Source organism: Mirounga angustirostris, unplaced genomic scaffold (genome assembly GCF_029215605.1).
Source record: "Mirounga angustirostris isolate CCGP_5_RB_7025 unplaced genomic scaffold, mMirAng1.0.hap1 SCAF_8, whole genome shotgun sequence".
Lineage (NCBI taxonomy): Eukaryota > Metazoa > Chordata > Mammalia > Carnivora > Phocidae > Mirounga > Mirounga angustirostris.
In genome coordinates, this window is record NW_026991716.1 from 32,439,565 (window position 1) to 32,455,036 (window position 15,472).

At 42.3% G+C, this 15,472-nt stretch overlaps 1 protein-coding gene across 1 annotated transcript in view; it reads right to left on the minus strand.

Annotated features, from left to right (window-relative positions):
- Positions 1-810: 810 nt before the first annotated feature.
- Positions 811-15,472, minus strand: part of SLC26A8 (solute carrier family 26 member 8) — an 81,047-nt gene continuing 66,385 nt past the window's right edge. Inside the window, exons 11-19 of the mRNA XM_045866152.1 lie at positions 15,025-15,120; positions 13,578-13,684; positions 13,427-13,496; positions 12,907-12,999; positions 12,668-12,799; positions 8,482-8,853; positions 6,230-6,284; positions 5,949-6,133; positions 811-1,242 (exon numbers count right to left, since the gene is read on the minus strand). Of these exons, the coding sequence (XP_045722108.1) occupies positions 811-1,242; positions 5,949-6,133; positions 6,230-6,284; positions 8,482-8,853; positions 12,668-12,799; positions 12,907-12,999; positions 13,427-13,496; positions 13,578-13,684; positions 15,025-15,120 (1,542 nt within the window). The remainder of the gene's footprint in view (positions 1,243-5,948; positions 6,134-6,229; positions 6,285-8,481; positions 8,854-12,667; positions 12,800-12,906; positions 13,000-13,426; positions 13,497-13,577; positions 13,685-15,024; positions 15,121-15,472) is intronic.

Below are 15,472 nucleotides of genomic sequence, written 5' to 3' on the forward strand. Positions count from 1 at the left end.
GTTTGGTCCACCAAGAATCAGATTTTAGATTGCTTGTACCTTAAAAACTTGTAAGAAAGCAGCAGTGGTGAATGTGAATCTGAATACCAAAGAGAACTCTAATACCTCTATAAGCTAACATTTTCATCAGTTGGTACAGCTTGACTGGTCTTCTGAAACAGTGGTTGGATAAGATCCTGACTTTGGAGTGATGGCAAAATTGTTTTCAGCCTAACAATTCTTTGTACTCCAAGCCTCACAGGCTGGCCTAGCTTAACCTACCTATTTCTGCATTTCCACCATCAGTGCAGTGAAGATACGTTGCATATAAAATACCAGTGCTACCCAGTTTTTCCTTTTCTTGCTCATCTCTTCTTCACCATGTCCACCCACTTCTGGAATTTCTCCCACCCAATATTTCCTTAGGCATACAGGATACAGAGAAGGAAAAAGATGAAGGAAGGGTCCAAATGTAAGTAGATTTATATAGTTTATTTGAGCCTCATCTCTTTGGAGAAAGGGAAACAGATGAAAGGAGTAAGCTAGATATGGTTGGACAATATCCCCAGAGGTATGGGGTATGCAAAGAAGGAAATCTTTCACTAGAATATCTGCTGAAGGTGAAATGAGGTAAGCCTAGATAGGGAATTCAGAGATAATTCTTGGTATTTAGTATTGTGATCTGGGAGTGAGATCCCAGTGCTGAGCAAGCAAGAGGCTAGCAGATGGAGGGTCCCAAAACAAGAATTGCTAGGTTTTCTGACCAAGTGAACCCATTCGGGCAAGGAGGATTTGCCAAGGGAATCTGACTCCTTATTCCCAGTTCATTTCCTAAGGATCCACAGTTTTATTGCCCTTGGGTGAATATGAATTCTTATGTTGATGCCTTCTCTCCAATGACTGTGTCCTAGGCCGATCCTGACTTGGGGAGCTGGGAGGCATGGACTGATACAGAGGCCAGTACTGCTGCCGAGGGTAAGTATGAGCCCTTGGTCTGGGTTTGGACTCAGACTCAGGCTTGAGCTCCAATTCAGGCTCTAGCTCAGATTCAGGCTCTAACTCTGACTCAGGCTCCATCTCATGATCCAGGTCTAGCTCTAGATCCAGCCCAGCTTCTTGTTCTGACTCCAGTGTGGGCTCCAGCTCCAGGTCTAGCTCCAACTCCTCCCCTGTTATTGGTTCCTGAACCATGGTGTAGTCTGGATTTATGTTTTTGGAGACATCTAGAAGACTGCGGTTCATTTTATGTCCTGACTCTCCATTCTAAAATACACACAATTAGATGGGTTAAAATTTCCAATTAAATTTAACTTTTGAACAGTCAAGGAATTTCAGAATACAATAGGACTTAAGATACGAGAAATCATGAGTTCCTGGCAAAGTAGAAAATATTTCTGGCTCACATCTGCTTTTCATCTTTGCACCCGCCAGTTCCTTGTTTACTCCCTATTCTTCAGGCTCTATTATTCATAACTTCTGATTTCTTTGGCTTTCCTAGCTAGCCTGGATTTCATGGTCAACCATTAAAACAGCAGTGGTCTTGGCAGCATTCTGAAACATCTTGTCTTCTTGATCTTACTTGTCTTTCCAACCCCTAGTGTAATTTTGGCAGGGCATGTAAGGCCCTTTGTGACCTTGCCTCTTGCCATCTTCTTTAGCTTTACCCACATCTGTAGTCTCCATCCTTTGCTCTAGCCTTAAAGATAACCAAAGATGTCTGACTTCTGCTTACCTTTGCTCATGCTGCTCCCTGTGCCTGCCTTGTCCTTCTCCATCTTGTCCACATACACTTATTCACCGTTCCAAATTCAGATCAAAGATGACCAACCAGGATCATAGCTTCCTTTGTGTTCCAACTATACCTCACTCACACCTCTATCACAGTGCCAATAATGTATTGCTTTATTTATTTACAAATCTATTTCCCCTATTAGACTCTAAGCTCCTTGAGGTAAGGCAATGCCTGGTTTTTGATAACCCCAGTACCAGGCACTGAGCCTGTCACATAGCATATGCCCCACAGGCTTGGTGAATCAACTTTGCAGAAGCATTCCATAGAATTAACAACTTTCACCTCTTCTGAAACAATTTTTTCTCTTCAGCCATATGACACTCTTTTGCTTTTCCTCCTTCCTTCCTGGTTGCTCCTTTCTGGTCTATTTGTTGTCTCCTCTAATTCTTTTGGACTTCTAAATGTTGGTAAACCCCAGGGCTCGATCCTGGGAACTTCTGCACCTACACTCCTTCATAGGCAATTTTATTTAGTCCCATATTTTCATTATTATCTATGTGCCAATGACTTCTTGGTTATAACCCTTCCCCTGATCTGCTCGTTCATATACCCATTTCCATTCTGACATCTCCACTTGGATGTTTACCGGGCATCTTGAATTTAATACATCCAAAGTAGAATTTGCTTCTCTCCTAAGCTCCCTAGCTTAGATGTCAGAAAAAAATTTTGACATATTCAATACCAAGTCTTAATATAAGTCCTGATAAGGATGTTAGTAAACTAGAAAAATACTTTTTAAAAACAGAGTATAGACATTGGGGAGGGTATGTGCTATGGTGAGCGCTGTGAATTGTGTAAGACTGTTGAATCACAGACGTGTACCTCTGAAACAAATAATACATTATATGTTAAAAAAAAAAGAAGATAATAGGAAGAGAGAAACGAAGGGGGGGAAATCAGTGGGGGAGACGAACCATGAGACACTATGGACTCTGAGAAACAAACTGAGGGTTCTAGAGGGGAGAGGGGTGGGGGGATGGGTTAGCCTGGTGATGGGTATTAAAGAGGGCACATACTGAATGGAGCACTGGGTGTTATATGCAAACAATGAATCATGGAACACTACATCAAAAACTAATGATGTAATGTACGGTGATTAACATAACATAATAAAAAAAAAGAAAAAATAAAAACAGAATAAATATGATGTCTATCTTAAGCCAACTGTTACCACTATCCTTAATAGAGATACATAAGAAGTTTTTCTCATAAAATTCAGGAGTAAGACAAGACAGCCCATTATTACTTACATTGTTCTGGGAGATCTAGCTAATGCCATAACATATGATACTGAAATAAGCATTTTGACAATTGGAAAATAAGGTATTTATATTATTTGTAGAAAATATTTTTCTATTTAGAAAACTCAAGAGAATTAACAATGAAACCTCTTAGGTCTAATAAAAGGATTCACAAAGGTGGCCAATAATTTTATACAAATCAATAGGTTTCCCATAGGCTAGCAATTGCCAGGTAGAAAATATAATGAAAAAGAATGTTCATTTAAAAAAATCAATAAAAGTATAAAATAAAGTATAAAGTATTTAGAATTTGTCTGTATAAGGAAAATCACAAAATCTTACTATGAATGCAACATTTAAAAAGACTGAATAAATGTGAAAACAGCCCATGTTCCTAGATAGGAAGAACAAATACTGTAAAGATAGCAATTGTCAAATTATTTTATATTTTTAATGCAATTCTAATGAGAATTTGAGTGGGATCCTTTTTGCGGGGCGGAGTTGGGGTGCTGACAAAAGATTTAAAAGTTTGTTTGGAAGAATAAATTGGTGAGAATGACTTAGCAGATTTTGAAATAGAGGACTGGTGACACATGACTTCTTAACCAAATGCTAAATGTATTACAAAGCTGTATGGAAACTATACTCAACAGTGAAAACACTAAGTTGGAAATAGACTTCAGTTTTCATAAGAATGTAATATTTTATAAAAATAGCATTTCTAATCAGTGGAGGAAAGATAGCTTATCCAGTACATGAGTTAGCTCAGAATGGTTTGCTGTACAGATAAGAAATAAAGATTACTCTTTAACACCACACACTGAAATATATTCTAACTAGATTAAAGAATATAATATATAAACAGCTAAAACATAAAAATCTAGAAGAAAATACAAACAATTTATTTCCTAAGTGAGATGACATTCTAAACAAAAGGCAAATGGAAAATAAGAAAAGGTTAATATAGGAAAGACAATGTAATATGCAAAGCAAATCTGCCAAGTATATCATAATTATAAATAAAATAGAGAAAATTTCACTTAGAGTAAAGGCAGACTACATAATTCAGACGTCCTACTGAGGACAGCCACAAGAGCTGGGTAAAATATTTTGAAACGTCTGCTTGAAGACACTACAAAGCTAACAAATATGATGAAGAACTACCAGGCCAAGATTTGGAAAAGGTGAAAATCTACAGAGGTGAGTCTGGCATTTGGGACCAGTTTTGTAGAAGGTATTTGATGATTTTGAAGTGACACATATATACAGAGCAGTGCTTTTGACAACTTCAAGGGCTTACGAGTTGTCAAAGTTGCATTCCAGGGTCTGCCAAGGGAGGGGCTGTGGGTCATCTGGATGGCCTAGAACACCTCAAGTCTAAACTCAGATCAGTTAACCTGGATCGCTAGTGCCTTCAGGTACTTGGCAAAACAGTCAAATTCTTTCCAGAAGAAAAATATCATCCTGGTCCCCGAATTATTTTTATAAACATTTTCTAAATACAATGTCTGGCACACACCCAAAGATTACCAGGCACACTAGACTGACAGTGAAAGATGGACGTTGAATCTCTAAGGCAGTGGTTCTCAAAATGTGGTTTCTGTATCAGTAGTATCAGCGTTAACCAGTACTCGTTAGCAATGCAAATTCTCAGGCCCTACCCCAGACCCACTGAATCAGAAATTCAGGGGATATGGGGCACAGAGGGATCTGCAGTCCATGTTTTAACAGCATATTTTGGTGATTCTGATGCGTACTAAATTTTGAGAGCCATAGGAAATGTCTAAGCATAAGCAGGAGGACCTCTGTCAGAAATGTTAAGAGAATTATTGCTGCATGTAGGGATAAACCTGAAACACTCTGAGGTTTCTTCCAACTGAAAGGCTTTGTGACTCTATGATTTTATAGATGGGAGTGGAGTATAGAGCAGAATAGAAAAAATGTCCATTGAGGAAAAAGTTGTTCTGGATAAGCAGAGGCACATAACCTGTGAGAATTATCAATAAGCAAGGGAAATACATTACTTTAAAAAGAAAAAGAAAGTGGGGTGCCTGGCTGACTCAGTCTTTAGAGGATGCAACTCTTGATATCGGGGTCGCGAGTTCAAGCCTCACATCAGGCACAGAGTTTACTTAAAAAGAAAAAGAAAAAAAAAGGCTGTGTTTTGCAAGCTTGGATATCTTTTACTTCTTCAAGTGTTCAGAAAAACTTATTACTCTGGTAATACTTGTCATAAAAAATTCAAACATTATTAAAATGAATTAAGTCAAAGAATCAGGGGTTTAATTAAAAAATAATTTCTAGTCATTAGATAATATTTGGTACCCATCTGTATTTTAATTTCCTTTTCTTTGAGTGGGGGGCAAGGGGATACCTTTAACCTTCACAGACACTGATTTAAAAACACTGAAATAGGCCCAGGTCTTTACTTAGTATTAATAAATGGCTAAAAGTTCTGGCTTATAGATCATTCTCCTTTGCATTTGTCAGGTTGAGTAACTCTTATGTTACTCCCAATGTAAATAAGAGCCAAAGTGTTAGACTGTCAGATCTTTACATCTGCTAGTCCATCAGCTGTTATTCATCCTAAAGGTGGTGTAGGGATGGATTCTAAAGGTATAGCTAGGGGAGATATTTAAAATATTCAGTAACTGGGATGGCACTGGCACTAACCAAGCTTGCTGTAAAAGGATCCTTGAGACCTCTGCTGTGTTGGGTAACACGCTCTTCAGTTGGGAAAGGATCCTGAATGGCACCCAGATGCCACGGCAATGGGGAGACCTTGGGACTCAGTTCCACTGCTATTTACCAACTGGTAAGGGAGCCCTTCGATGTCCCAGCCATACTCAAAAAACTTTCCTGGCCATTGCTCATCTCTACTCAATCAAGTGTCTCCCCCTGCTCACCCCCCACAAGGATGCTTCACATCATCCAACCTTGTCTGTTTCTGAGTAGGTTTCCTGTATCACTGTCTCAGATTCGTCCATGCTTAACTCGGATGACTCTGGAAACTTCCTCGACAAGGCAAACAGCACAGCGTCATGAAGGGTGAGGAACAGCTGGGCCTTGGTGATGCCAGAGTCAAAGAACTCATTCCTCTCAAAGGCCCTGACCACGGAAGCTACAAACCAAACCCAGAACACACACAAGGTCAGACACCTGGGGAGGAGAGCGTTCAGCGTGCAAATAGCCCTCTCATAGGGTGAAGGATACTCACAGTGACACCCTGAAATGAGTACCAAAATGTTCGCATTTTGGAAGGCATTGCACATCTGTGAGGAGAGAGTAAATCAGCGTTAGTTATCTTCATGCTCACTAGGAAAGGGCCTTCTGATTAGCTAAGTTTTGTTGGTTTTTTTTTAAGATTTTATCTATTTATTTCACAGAGAGAGAGAGAGAGTGAGAGCAGGAACACAAGCAGAGGGAGAGGGAGAAGCAGGCTCCCTGCTGAGCAGGGTGCCTGATGTGGGGCTCGATCTCAGGACCCTGGGATCATGACCTGAGCCGAAGGCAGACGCTTAACGACTGAGCCACCCAGGCGCCCCTGATTAGCTAAGTTTTAATACCCTTTGGTCGTTCACTTGTCTGGAGTATATGTATCTCTGCATTCCAATTCAGCTCTATAAACATTTGATGAGTGGACTTTCATATGCCAGGAAATGTCTAAAGTGCTGGGAATACGAAAGAGAATCAGATGTTCTCATGTGGGGTGGGGAGTGAGAGGGAGTGTTGCCCATGGTCTCAGGTGGGAAACAGTTCACATAAATAATGCTCCTGAGCACAGTGCTAGGAGAAAGACAGGCACAGGTGTGATGGGGACATACTGCACAGCCCTCAGGAACAGCCAGATCTTGGTATTATTGCTTAGTGTATGCATGTGACCCCCTTCTTCCTGGAGTTCACTGAGGAGGGAAAAAAAAAAAAAAGTGGCCCAGAGGTGGTCAAGTGACATATAGAGAATGGAGTTCAGGAATCCTGAGGCTCATATTCAGAACTACTCTCCACAGCCCAGCAGCACAACCAAAGACAGAAAAGTCCCAAAGATAAGACATTGAGTTTAATTGAATCTGAAAACGGGGTGGAGACAAGGATGTCTTGGATGGGGGAGCCCTTAACATTAACTTCTTCTGAGCCTCTCATTTTATAGATGAGGAAATGAAGATCCAGTGCAATTTACTAAACTACCTTGGGTCAGATGGACAGCGAATGGTAGCAAAGCCAGGATAGAGGACACAACCACAGATGGCCAACCAGAGTTCTTTCTGCTCTGAGAAGTTTCCTGTTGCCTCAGACCAAAGAGGAGCTGGACTCATATAAGGGAGAATCATAGTTCTTTAGGAAAAAGATGATTTGATAAGATAGGATCAGAGGATAAAAGAAGGAAAATCAACCAAAGGATCGGAGGATAAAAGAAGGAAAATCAACCAAAGGAGTAGATCTCAAAAAAAAAAAGGTGGGTGCAGTCAGACCCAGGAAGTCAGTGTTCAGGATGTTTACACCTGAGCCATCACCAACAGGAGCAAGAGTGGAAGAGAGGGCTGTAGAGGGACATAAGCTGGCTGAAAAGCAGATATTGTACTTAGGAGACATTAACAATAAAGCTGATATGGCTAGTTGTGCATCTAACTGTCCACATAAGGAGAGGAATGACAACTTTTGGAGAAACCAGAGAGTAGGAGAGAAGCCAGGACTCAGGGACACAACTTCTGAAGAACAAGTCATCCCTGCCCTTTTTACCCAAAGATGCAGGCAAGGAGGAAGGAACTGGGGAAATCCTGTGGGTCCTGGACAAGGCAGCCCCAGGCTTGCAGAGTCCTCTTTATCACATCTTCACATCTGAGAGTCTTTGACAAGGTCTACTGCAGAGCAGCGATATGGTGGAGGATTCTTGGTGTGCTTTTTTTCTATAGCATTCAGACCTGTTCTTGAAAAGATATGAACTCCTAGGATATACTGGGAGTGGCTGGGTGGGTAGCACAGATTGCTGCCTCAGTGGTATTAAAATTTCCCACTTTTGAGTTTTTGAGAAATAATATGCCATGCTTAGAGAACCAATCCCAGTTCAATAAATCAGAGTGGTTCATTTTCTTTTTAATCTGGTTGACTTTTTTTTTTTTTTTTTAAGATTTTATTTATTTGTCAGAGAGAGAGAGAGCACAAGCAGGGAGAGCAGCAGGCAGAGGGAGAGGGAGAAGCAGGCTCTCCACTGAGCAGGGAGGCCAACGCGGGGCTCGATCCCAGGACCCCGGGATCATGACCTGAGCCGAAGGCAGATGCTTCACTGACTGAGCCACCCAGGCACCCCTTACTCTGGTTGACCTTAAATTGTCTTTAGTGTCCAAGTTTCTAGTGGCCCCAGAGTCACATAGCAGCTGATCAGTGACAGACAGCATTCAATTGGGATCTGGGCAGGCAGGGGCAGGGGTAGGAGGGGATCAGGGCTCTTGTGAAAACCTCCTCAATACTTACCTGTCTTAACACCACTGAAGCCTGTGGATCCACAAAATGGACCATGGAGAAATCCAGGATAATGGTGTGGATGCTGGGTAGAAGAGAGATATCTGAGAAGGGGAGGAATGATCTGTCCCTCCCCTGGTTTTCAGCAATGCCAGGCAGTGGCATCGAGCTGTTTCTAGAGGGGTTATTAGAAAGCCAAGCTTTATCCACAGCCTCGTAGTTTGGCCCAGGGTTTCTGTGAGACATGGAAGATATGGTGTATGGTACTTGTTCATTGGACGTGGACTGGCTCATGTTCATGCTCTCGAAACGTGAGCAGCGGATCAGGTTAATGGAGGAGGAGTCTTGGTCCTGTTTACTTTCAAATCGTTCTGTATAGACAACCTGAAACAACAGAGTTAGAGGAGGACAGTGAGGAGGCTCAGAGGAGGGCTACTATGCCATTTCTGTCTATGGACTCACCTTCCTCTCTGGCAGGAAAGCTCCCTGTGGACTAGGAGCTTGGATTTCACTTGGATACCTCATTGTCACTTTGAGCTCACAACTAAAACCACATTCACCAGTGTTTCCCTCCCAACTTCCCTCGGTGTACCAGGGATGATTTCATTGTCCTGCAAGCCAGACTTAAAATCACCTTTGCTTTACTCCTTCCCCTCATCCCTGGGTTCTAATTTGTCTCCAGCACCTCCTAACACATTGTTTGAAGTGTTTCCTCCATCAGTCCCTTTCTCAATGCCTCCATCTTTCATCAGACTTCCTTAAGAAGATAGAAGGTACTCGAGCAGGGCTGTCTTTGCCTTTTGCTCCTTTCATCCTAATAGGCCTGGAGTGCCTGCCATAGCTTAAGGACAGTACCAAGTCCCAGGAATACAATGGGCATGCAGTCACAGGCACCAGGTTCTGCCTGTGCGCCCATTCAAAGGAGAAACAAAAACAAGAACTATAAGGTACATGGAAACATTTTTTAAAAGTTCATTTGCTAGAGTGGTATAGTTTGGGGTGATGTTTCTTCTTTTTTTTCTGTTGTGCTAATAATATTGCTTATGAAATAAATTTTAAAAACATTAAATGTGAAGGTAAAAACTGTACAAGGTAGTATATGTTGTAGAGCAAAAAAAAAAAAAAAAGTGGTATGGATGGCTAATAAATTATAGTTCAATGGAGAGGGGTGTTCCTCAAGGCTTGAGAGTCCCTCAGGCCAGGCCTTTGGGGGAATAGTGGAGGATGGGCTCAGTGGCGGGGAGATGCAAGGTCCTTCAGGTGGAAGGAGACCTCTGAGAGCCTCCCCTTACTCTCCCTCATCCACTCTACACACTCTTGTCCCTTAAGGACTTTCAAGATTCACTCGCACCTGTTGTCTGCCTGAACTTACTTCCTAGGACAAGCCTCTTACTCAGAGGACCCCATACTTATTTCCACCCCAGTGTCTTTGTCCAACCTTATCCACAGACTGGGAATCCTCTTTTTCCCCATCTGACCTAAATCCAAATTTCCCTCTCCTGCCTAGCTCAAGTCCATGGTTACCAGGAGATTTGCCTGACTTTTTGAACTCATGCCGATCTTTCTTTATCTGAAGTCTTAGAGTTGTTAAATTTAAAGACACAATTCTGAACATGACAGTATACTGTGTGGAATGGTTGACTGTCCTACTTCACCAATTTTTTAAAAACATTTTATTTATTTATTTGAGAGAGAGAAAGCACGAGAGAGACAGAAACACGAGCCAGGGGAGGGGCAGAGAAGCAGACTCCCCACTGAGCAGGGAGCCCGATGCTGGACTCAACCCAAGGACTCTGGGATCATGACCTGAGCCAAAGGCAGAAGCTTAACCAACTGAGCCACCCAAGCACCCCTACTTCATCAATTTTAAGATGCACCACACTTTTTTATATTGTCAAGAAAGAAAAACAAATCACTGCAAACTAAACTGTGACATGCCATCAATTACACAATGAATCCAAATTTCAGAGATGTGAAAAGAACATATATCTTAGGATTGATAAAATACAGAAATAGCCTTGTAGGTCACATTAATAGAGAGTCATCTCCCTAGTCTGACTTAAAATTCCATGTATTGGGGCCCCTGGCTGGCTCAGTCAGTAGAGCATGCAACTCTTGATTTCAGGGTTGTGAGTTCGAGCCCCATGTTGGGTGTAGAGATAACTTAAAAATAAAATTGTTAAAATAAAATAAAATAAAATTCCATGAATTGTTTCAAAATAATTTTGTGATTTTGAGGGGCTATATATGGGTGGGCATAGAGATGAAACAAAATTGACCATGAGTTGATAAATCTTGAAGTGGATGGTGGGAATATTGAGGCTCATTATACTTGTCTCTACTTTTGTTTATGTTCAAAATTTCCTTTTTTTTTTTTTTTTAAAGATTTATTTATTTGACAGAGAAAGATAGCGAGAGAAGGAACACAAGCAGGGGGAGTGGGAGAGGGAGAAGCAGGCTTCCTGCAGCTCAGGGACCCCAATGTGGGGCTCGATCCCAGGACCCTGGGATCATGACCCGAGCCGAAGGCAGACGCTTAACGACTGAGCCACCCAGGTGCCCTATGTTCAAAATTTCCATGAAAAAACATTTTTAAAAAAGAACAACCTGGATGAAGCTCCAGGACATTATGATGAGCGAAGTAAGCCAGTCACAAAAAGACAAATCCTGTATGATTCCACTTAATGAGGGATCTGGAATAGTCAAATTCATAGAGATAGAAGGTAGAATGGGGGTAGCCAGGGGCTGGGAGGAGGAGGAAACGGGGAGCTGTTGTTTAATGGGGACAGAGCTCCAGTTTTGCAAGATGAAAAAAAATCTGCAGATAGATGGTAGGGATGGTTGCACAACAATGTGAATATATTTAACGCCACTGAACTGTATACTTCAAAATGGTTAAGATGGTAAATTTTATGTGATGTGTTTTACCTCAATAAAAAAGAAAAAGAAAAAAGAACTACCTGAGGACAGAGACCCTTCAAATTCGTTTTCCTTTTTCATAGTGTCACAGTTCTGGGTGTAGAGTAGAAGTTCAATAAATACTAGGTGATCCTATTCCACTCTAAAGTGTATTTGCTGATGCCCTGTAAACACCCTCTATGATGCTCAGTGCAGTGTGGAAACAAAAATTAGAGAGAGTGGTAATTCTGTCTTCTTGGCAGGAAAGTTGGTATTTTCAGGGAGTTGAGTAGAACTTATGCTCCATTAGGGTATATGGGAATGAAAATGGGTGCTTAGTGTTTGCAGGTGTCTACATCAGGGGGACAGGAGGTGTTTTTGTCGGGGGGAGTAAATGTGCGTGCGTGTGTGTGTGTGTGTGTGTGTATAGAATTCCCCTCCAGGTATAGGTATAGACTGGGTGAAAGGCCCCAAAGCTAGAAATGAGCTCTTTGGAAAGGGAATAAATATTAGACGAAGGGAATTAATTTAGACCAAGTCTGAGTTGGAAATAATGAACACTTTGTAATTCATCAGCTAAAATAACCTTCAGATGGTGTAAAATTTCCATCTATACTTATCCACCCTCCACTCCCCATCATCGTTTCCTTGGTCACAGGCAGACATCAGAAGACCCTGGAACATCCTTAAGAACCCCAGCTACGTCGACTCTGCTGCCTTAGTTGGAATTAGAAACAATCTTATTTTTTTTAGAGGGGGGATGAGGAGCAGAGGGAGAGGGAGAGAGAGAATCCCAAGCAGGCTCCATGCCCAGGACTGAGCCCGACTCAGGGCTCGATCCCACAACCCCAAGATCATGACCTGAGCCAAAATCAAGAGTCGGATGCTTAACCGACTGAGCCACCCAGGGGCCCCTAGAAAACAACCTTTAAGTCACTTATTTTCAGAAATCTAAAGCCAGGCAGGTAAAAGTTAGAGAAATAGGTATAACTAAGGTATTACTATCAATCTCAATAGGCAGAGTGTACTCTCTGTGCTCAGATTAGTCACTGGCCATTGAATAGGGACTCAAACATCTCCTCCTACCGACTTAAGTCAAGATTTAATCTCAAAGGGGGCCCTGTGTCTTCATTTCTGAGTAGAAATCTTTGATTTCCAATTACCCCAGAGCCCACCTAAGAGCCAAAGTCCCTGAGGGGGTTTCAATTTTCTTTCCTTGCTTCTTCTTTTTCAACGACTAATGCATGTGTCTTTATAAAATGTGGAGAATGTTATGCAGAAAAGAAGAGACGTTTCTAACCCTGGGCGACAGCTCTACTTCATCACAGTTGCAGAAACACTGACATATCTTCTCTTCCCGTGAGCCTTCTTCACTTTGATTAAACAGACGGAACACTTCTTCTTCTTTAAGAGGCACCCTTACCATTTCAACCTGAGAGAAGTAAGAGAGGTCTCGTACAGGTGGTGAGTGGGCAAAGAGGGGGCACCTGGGGAAGGGGAGGGGAGCAGGTGGAGAAAGGCAGGGGAGGCAGCCATCACCTCTTTCAACAGCTTGTGCTTTAGGTGATTAACATTGACAAATGTGATAGAGTTGCAGCACTGGAAGATTTTCACCCCAGGAAGGTTTGTAACCTGCAAGTCAAATGTAAAATGGAAGGCAATTTCTCAGCTCTTTTATGGAGCAAAAAAAAAAAAAAAAAATCTCTAGAACCCCCTGGAGAATCTGTATTCTTCTTTACAAGAGGCCAGAATTAGCAAGTTCTTTCCACTCACTTTCACCCCCTGCTTTCCTGCTTTCTTCTTCCCCCTCCATTTGCTCTTTTCTTTTTCTTGGCCTCCTTCCCCCTAAAGGACGTGATCCTTAACTGGCTACTGTAGTCTAAGGATCTACCTACTTAAGTCACCTGCCTCTGCCTTCCTGCCTCCCTTTCCCCAGCTTGGCAGATGCGTATTTGTAGTACAGCCAACAACAGCAAAGGGATTTTGTAGAAAAACTAAGCAGCAGACCTGGTCCAGCCCATCCTTTGGGCGAAGGAGCGGAACTGATTTGGAGTCTTACCTCCCGATAGTCACTGAAGCTTCTATAAATGTTGGTGTTAGGGATCTGACCCAGGAGGAGAATCTTAGTTCTGAAAGGAAATGTATTTGCTTTTAGGTCATAGTTGCCTTACCTCACCATGGCCAACCTCCTATTACCTGAGACAAAGTACCTGTGTGACCGAACAGTGATGATGAAGAAGGCAAAAGCTACTGAAACAAGTAGTCCAACATCCAGTCCCAGGAAAATGGCAGATATGAACGTCACCAACCAAATAACCTTATGGAAAAGGGGAAGAAGGGCAAGGGAAGACCATGACAACAAGCAGAATTGAGAAAACCACCAGTTCTCTCAACTCCCCTTCCCCCTCCCCTCCCTCCCGACACCTCGAATTTAGAACACAAATTCCACAGCCATATGGACTGACGCCATCACAAATGATTGGGTTCCAAGGCTGTCTAGCAATTCCTGTGTGCATCCTTGGTCATTCCTCTTTTCAATTCTCTCTTGAAACCTCATGCGCAAAATAGGGATGACAATATCTACTTTATGGGCTTTGTTGAGATTGGAAATCCTGATCCTAAAGCAACCCAGAACACTCAACAAATGAATGGTAGTTGCTATTTTAAGACCTATCATGTACAACTTTTCAAGCCCTTACCCCACCACCTTTTCCATCACTCTCAGCAGCCAACCTGACTCATCTTCACAGAGCAGATAGGCTCAAACTCCCTTAAATATTTACTTCCCCCTTCACCTGCCACTTGTTAGTAGTATCCATGCTTAACTTTCCCTCATTCTCTTTGCTCCTGTTGGAAGTGCTCTCCTTCCTTCTGGGCCAAGAAGTGACCCCTCTGCACTGGACCACATCCTCTCTTAGCTCCTCAGGGACCTGGATCCCAAAACTATTCCTTTTCATGTCTCTTTGCCTCTACCAGGTCCTTCCCCTCTCATGATCTTTCATCTACCATCTTTTATTTTTTCCTGTTTCCCATTTATGTTGTGCTCTAGATGGAAGGAGGGTGTTCCATCAGTTAGTCTGCCTGGCAAGACACTGCCTTCTCTTAGTAAGATTTGTGCCTCCTATCCTGGAATGCGTTCACACTAACTGGATTAAAAGTCATTCACCTACGTCATGTATGACCGACCTTTTTTACTAGATTTGTATCTAATTCTAGCCATTAATTCCTTTTTATTTGCATAGTTTTTGGAATGAGGTCTCAATATTTCCATGCACCAATAACCTTGACTTCCCCCCCTTTTTTAAGCTAGAGTATTAGTTATCAAAGAATCGCTAGTGTCCTTCATCCTGATCTCTTTTTTTTAATTTTCTGGGGTTTTTTTAAAGATTTTATTTATTTATTTGAGACAGAGAGAATGAGAGACAGACAGCATGAGAGGGAGGAGGGTCAGAGGAAGAAGCAGACTCCCCGCCGAGCAGGGAGCCCGATGCGGGACTCGATCCCGGGACTCCAGGATCATGACCTGAGCTGAAGGCAGTCGCTTAACCAACTGAGCCACCCAGGCGCCCCATCCTGATCTCTTTTGTTTGTTCTCGTTCCCTCTTTCCAACGTTCCCCTCTGTCCTTCCGTATTTCAGCCAGTGCATCTATACTCACACAGTCATATTGATTCTGCCTCCACAAACTGGGTAGGTTGTAAATGGTTTCAAAGTAGGGTAGGATGTTGCTCAGGATAATACCAGCCAGCACAGCCTATGGAGAAAAGGTAAACCCTGCTTCATTTTCCCTTTGGGGGTAAAACTCCCAAATCTTCACAAAGGAACCACAAAAAAAGTCAGCCATGCCACTCAGCAATGTAAAAATTATCAGGGCCTCAAAGCAGAATCTAACGTACTTTAAGAAACATTTTCTTGTTTTCATGAAGTCCCTGCACTAGCTTAACATTTCTTAGCCTTTTCCTAGCCATTTCTCCTCTATGTGCTATGCTCTGCCTGGGAATTAGAACTGATCCTATCACCAGGAATGGCTGGGTCCAAGCTTATTCTGGTTTTCTGAGGTTACTCAGTGACCAGTGGACTCAGTAGGTCAGCAGAGGAGGGATGGG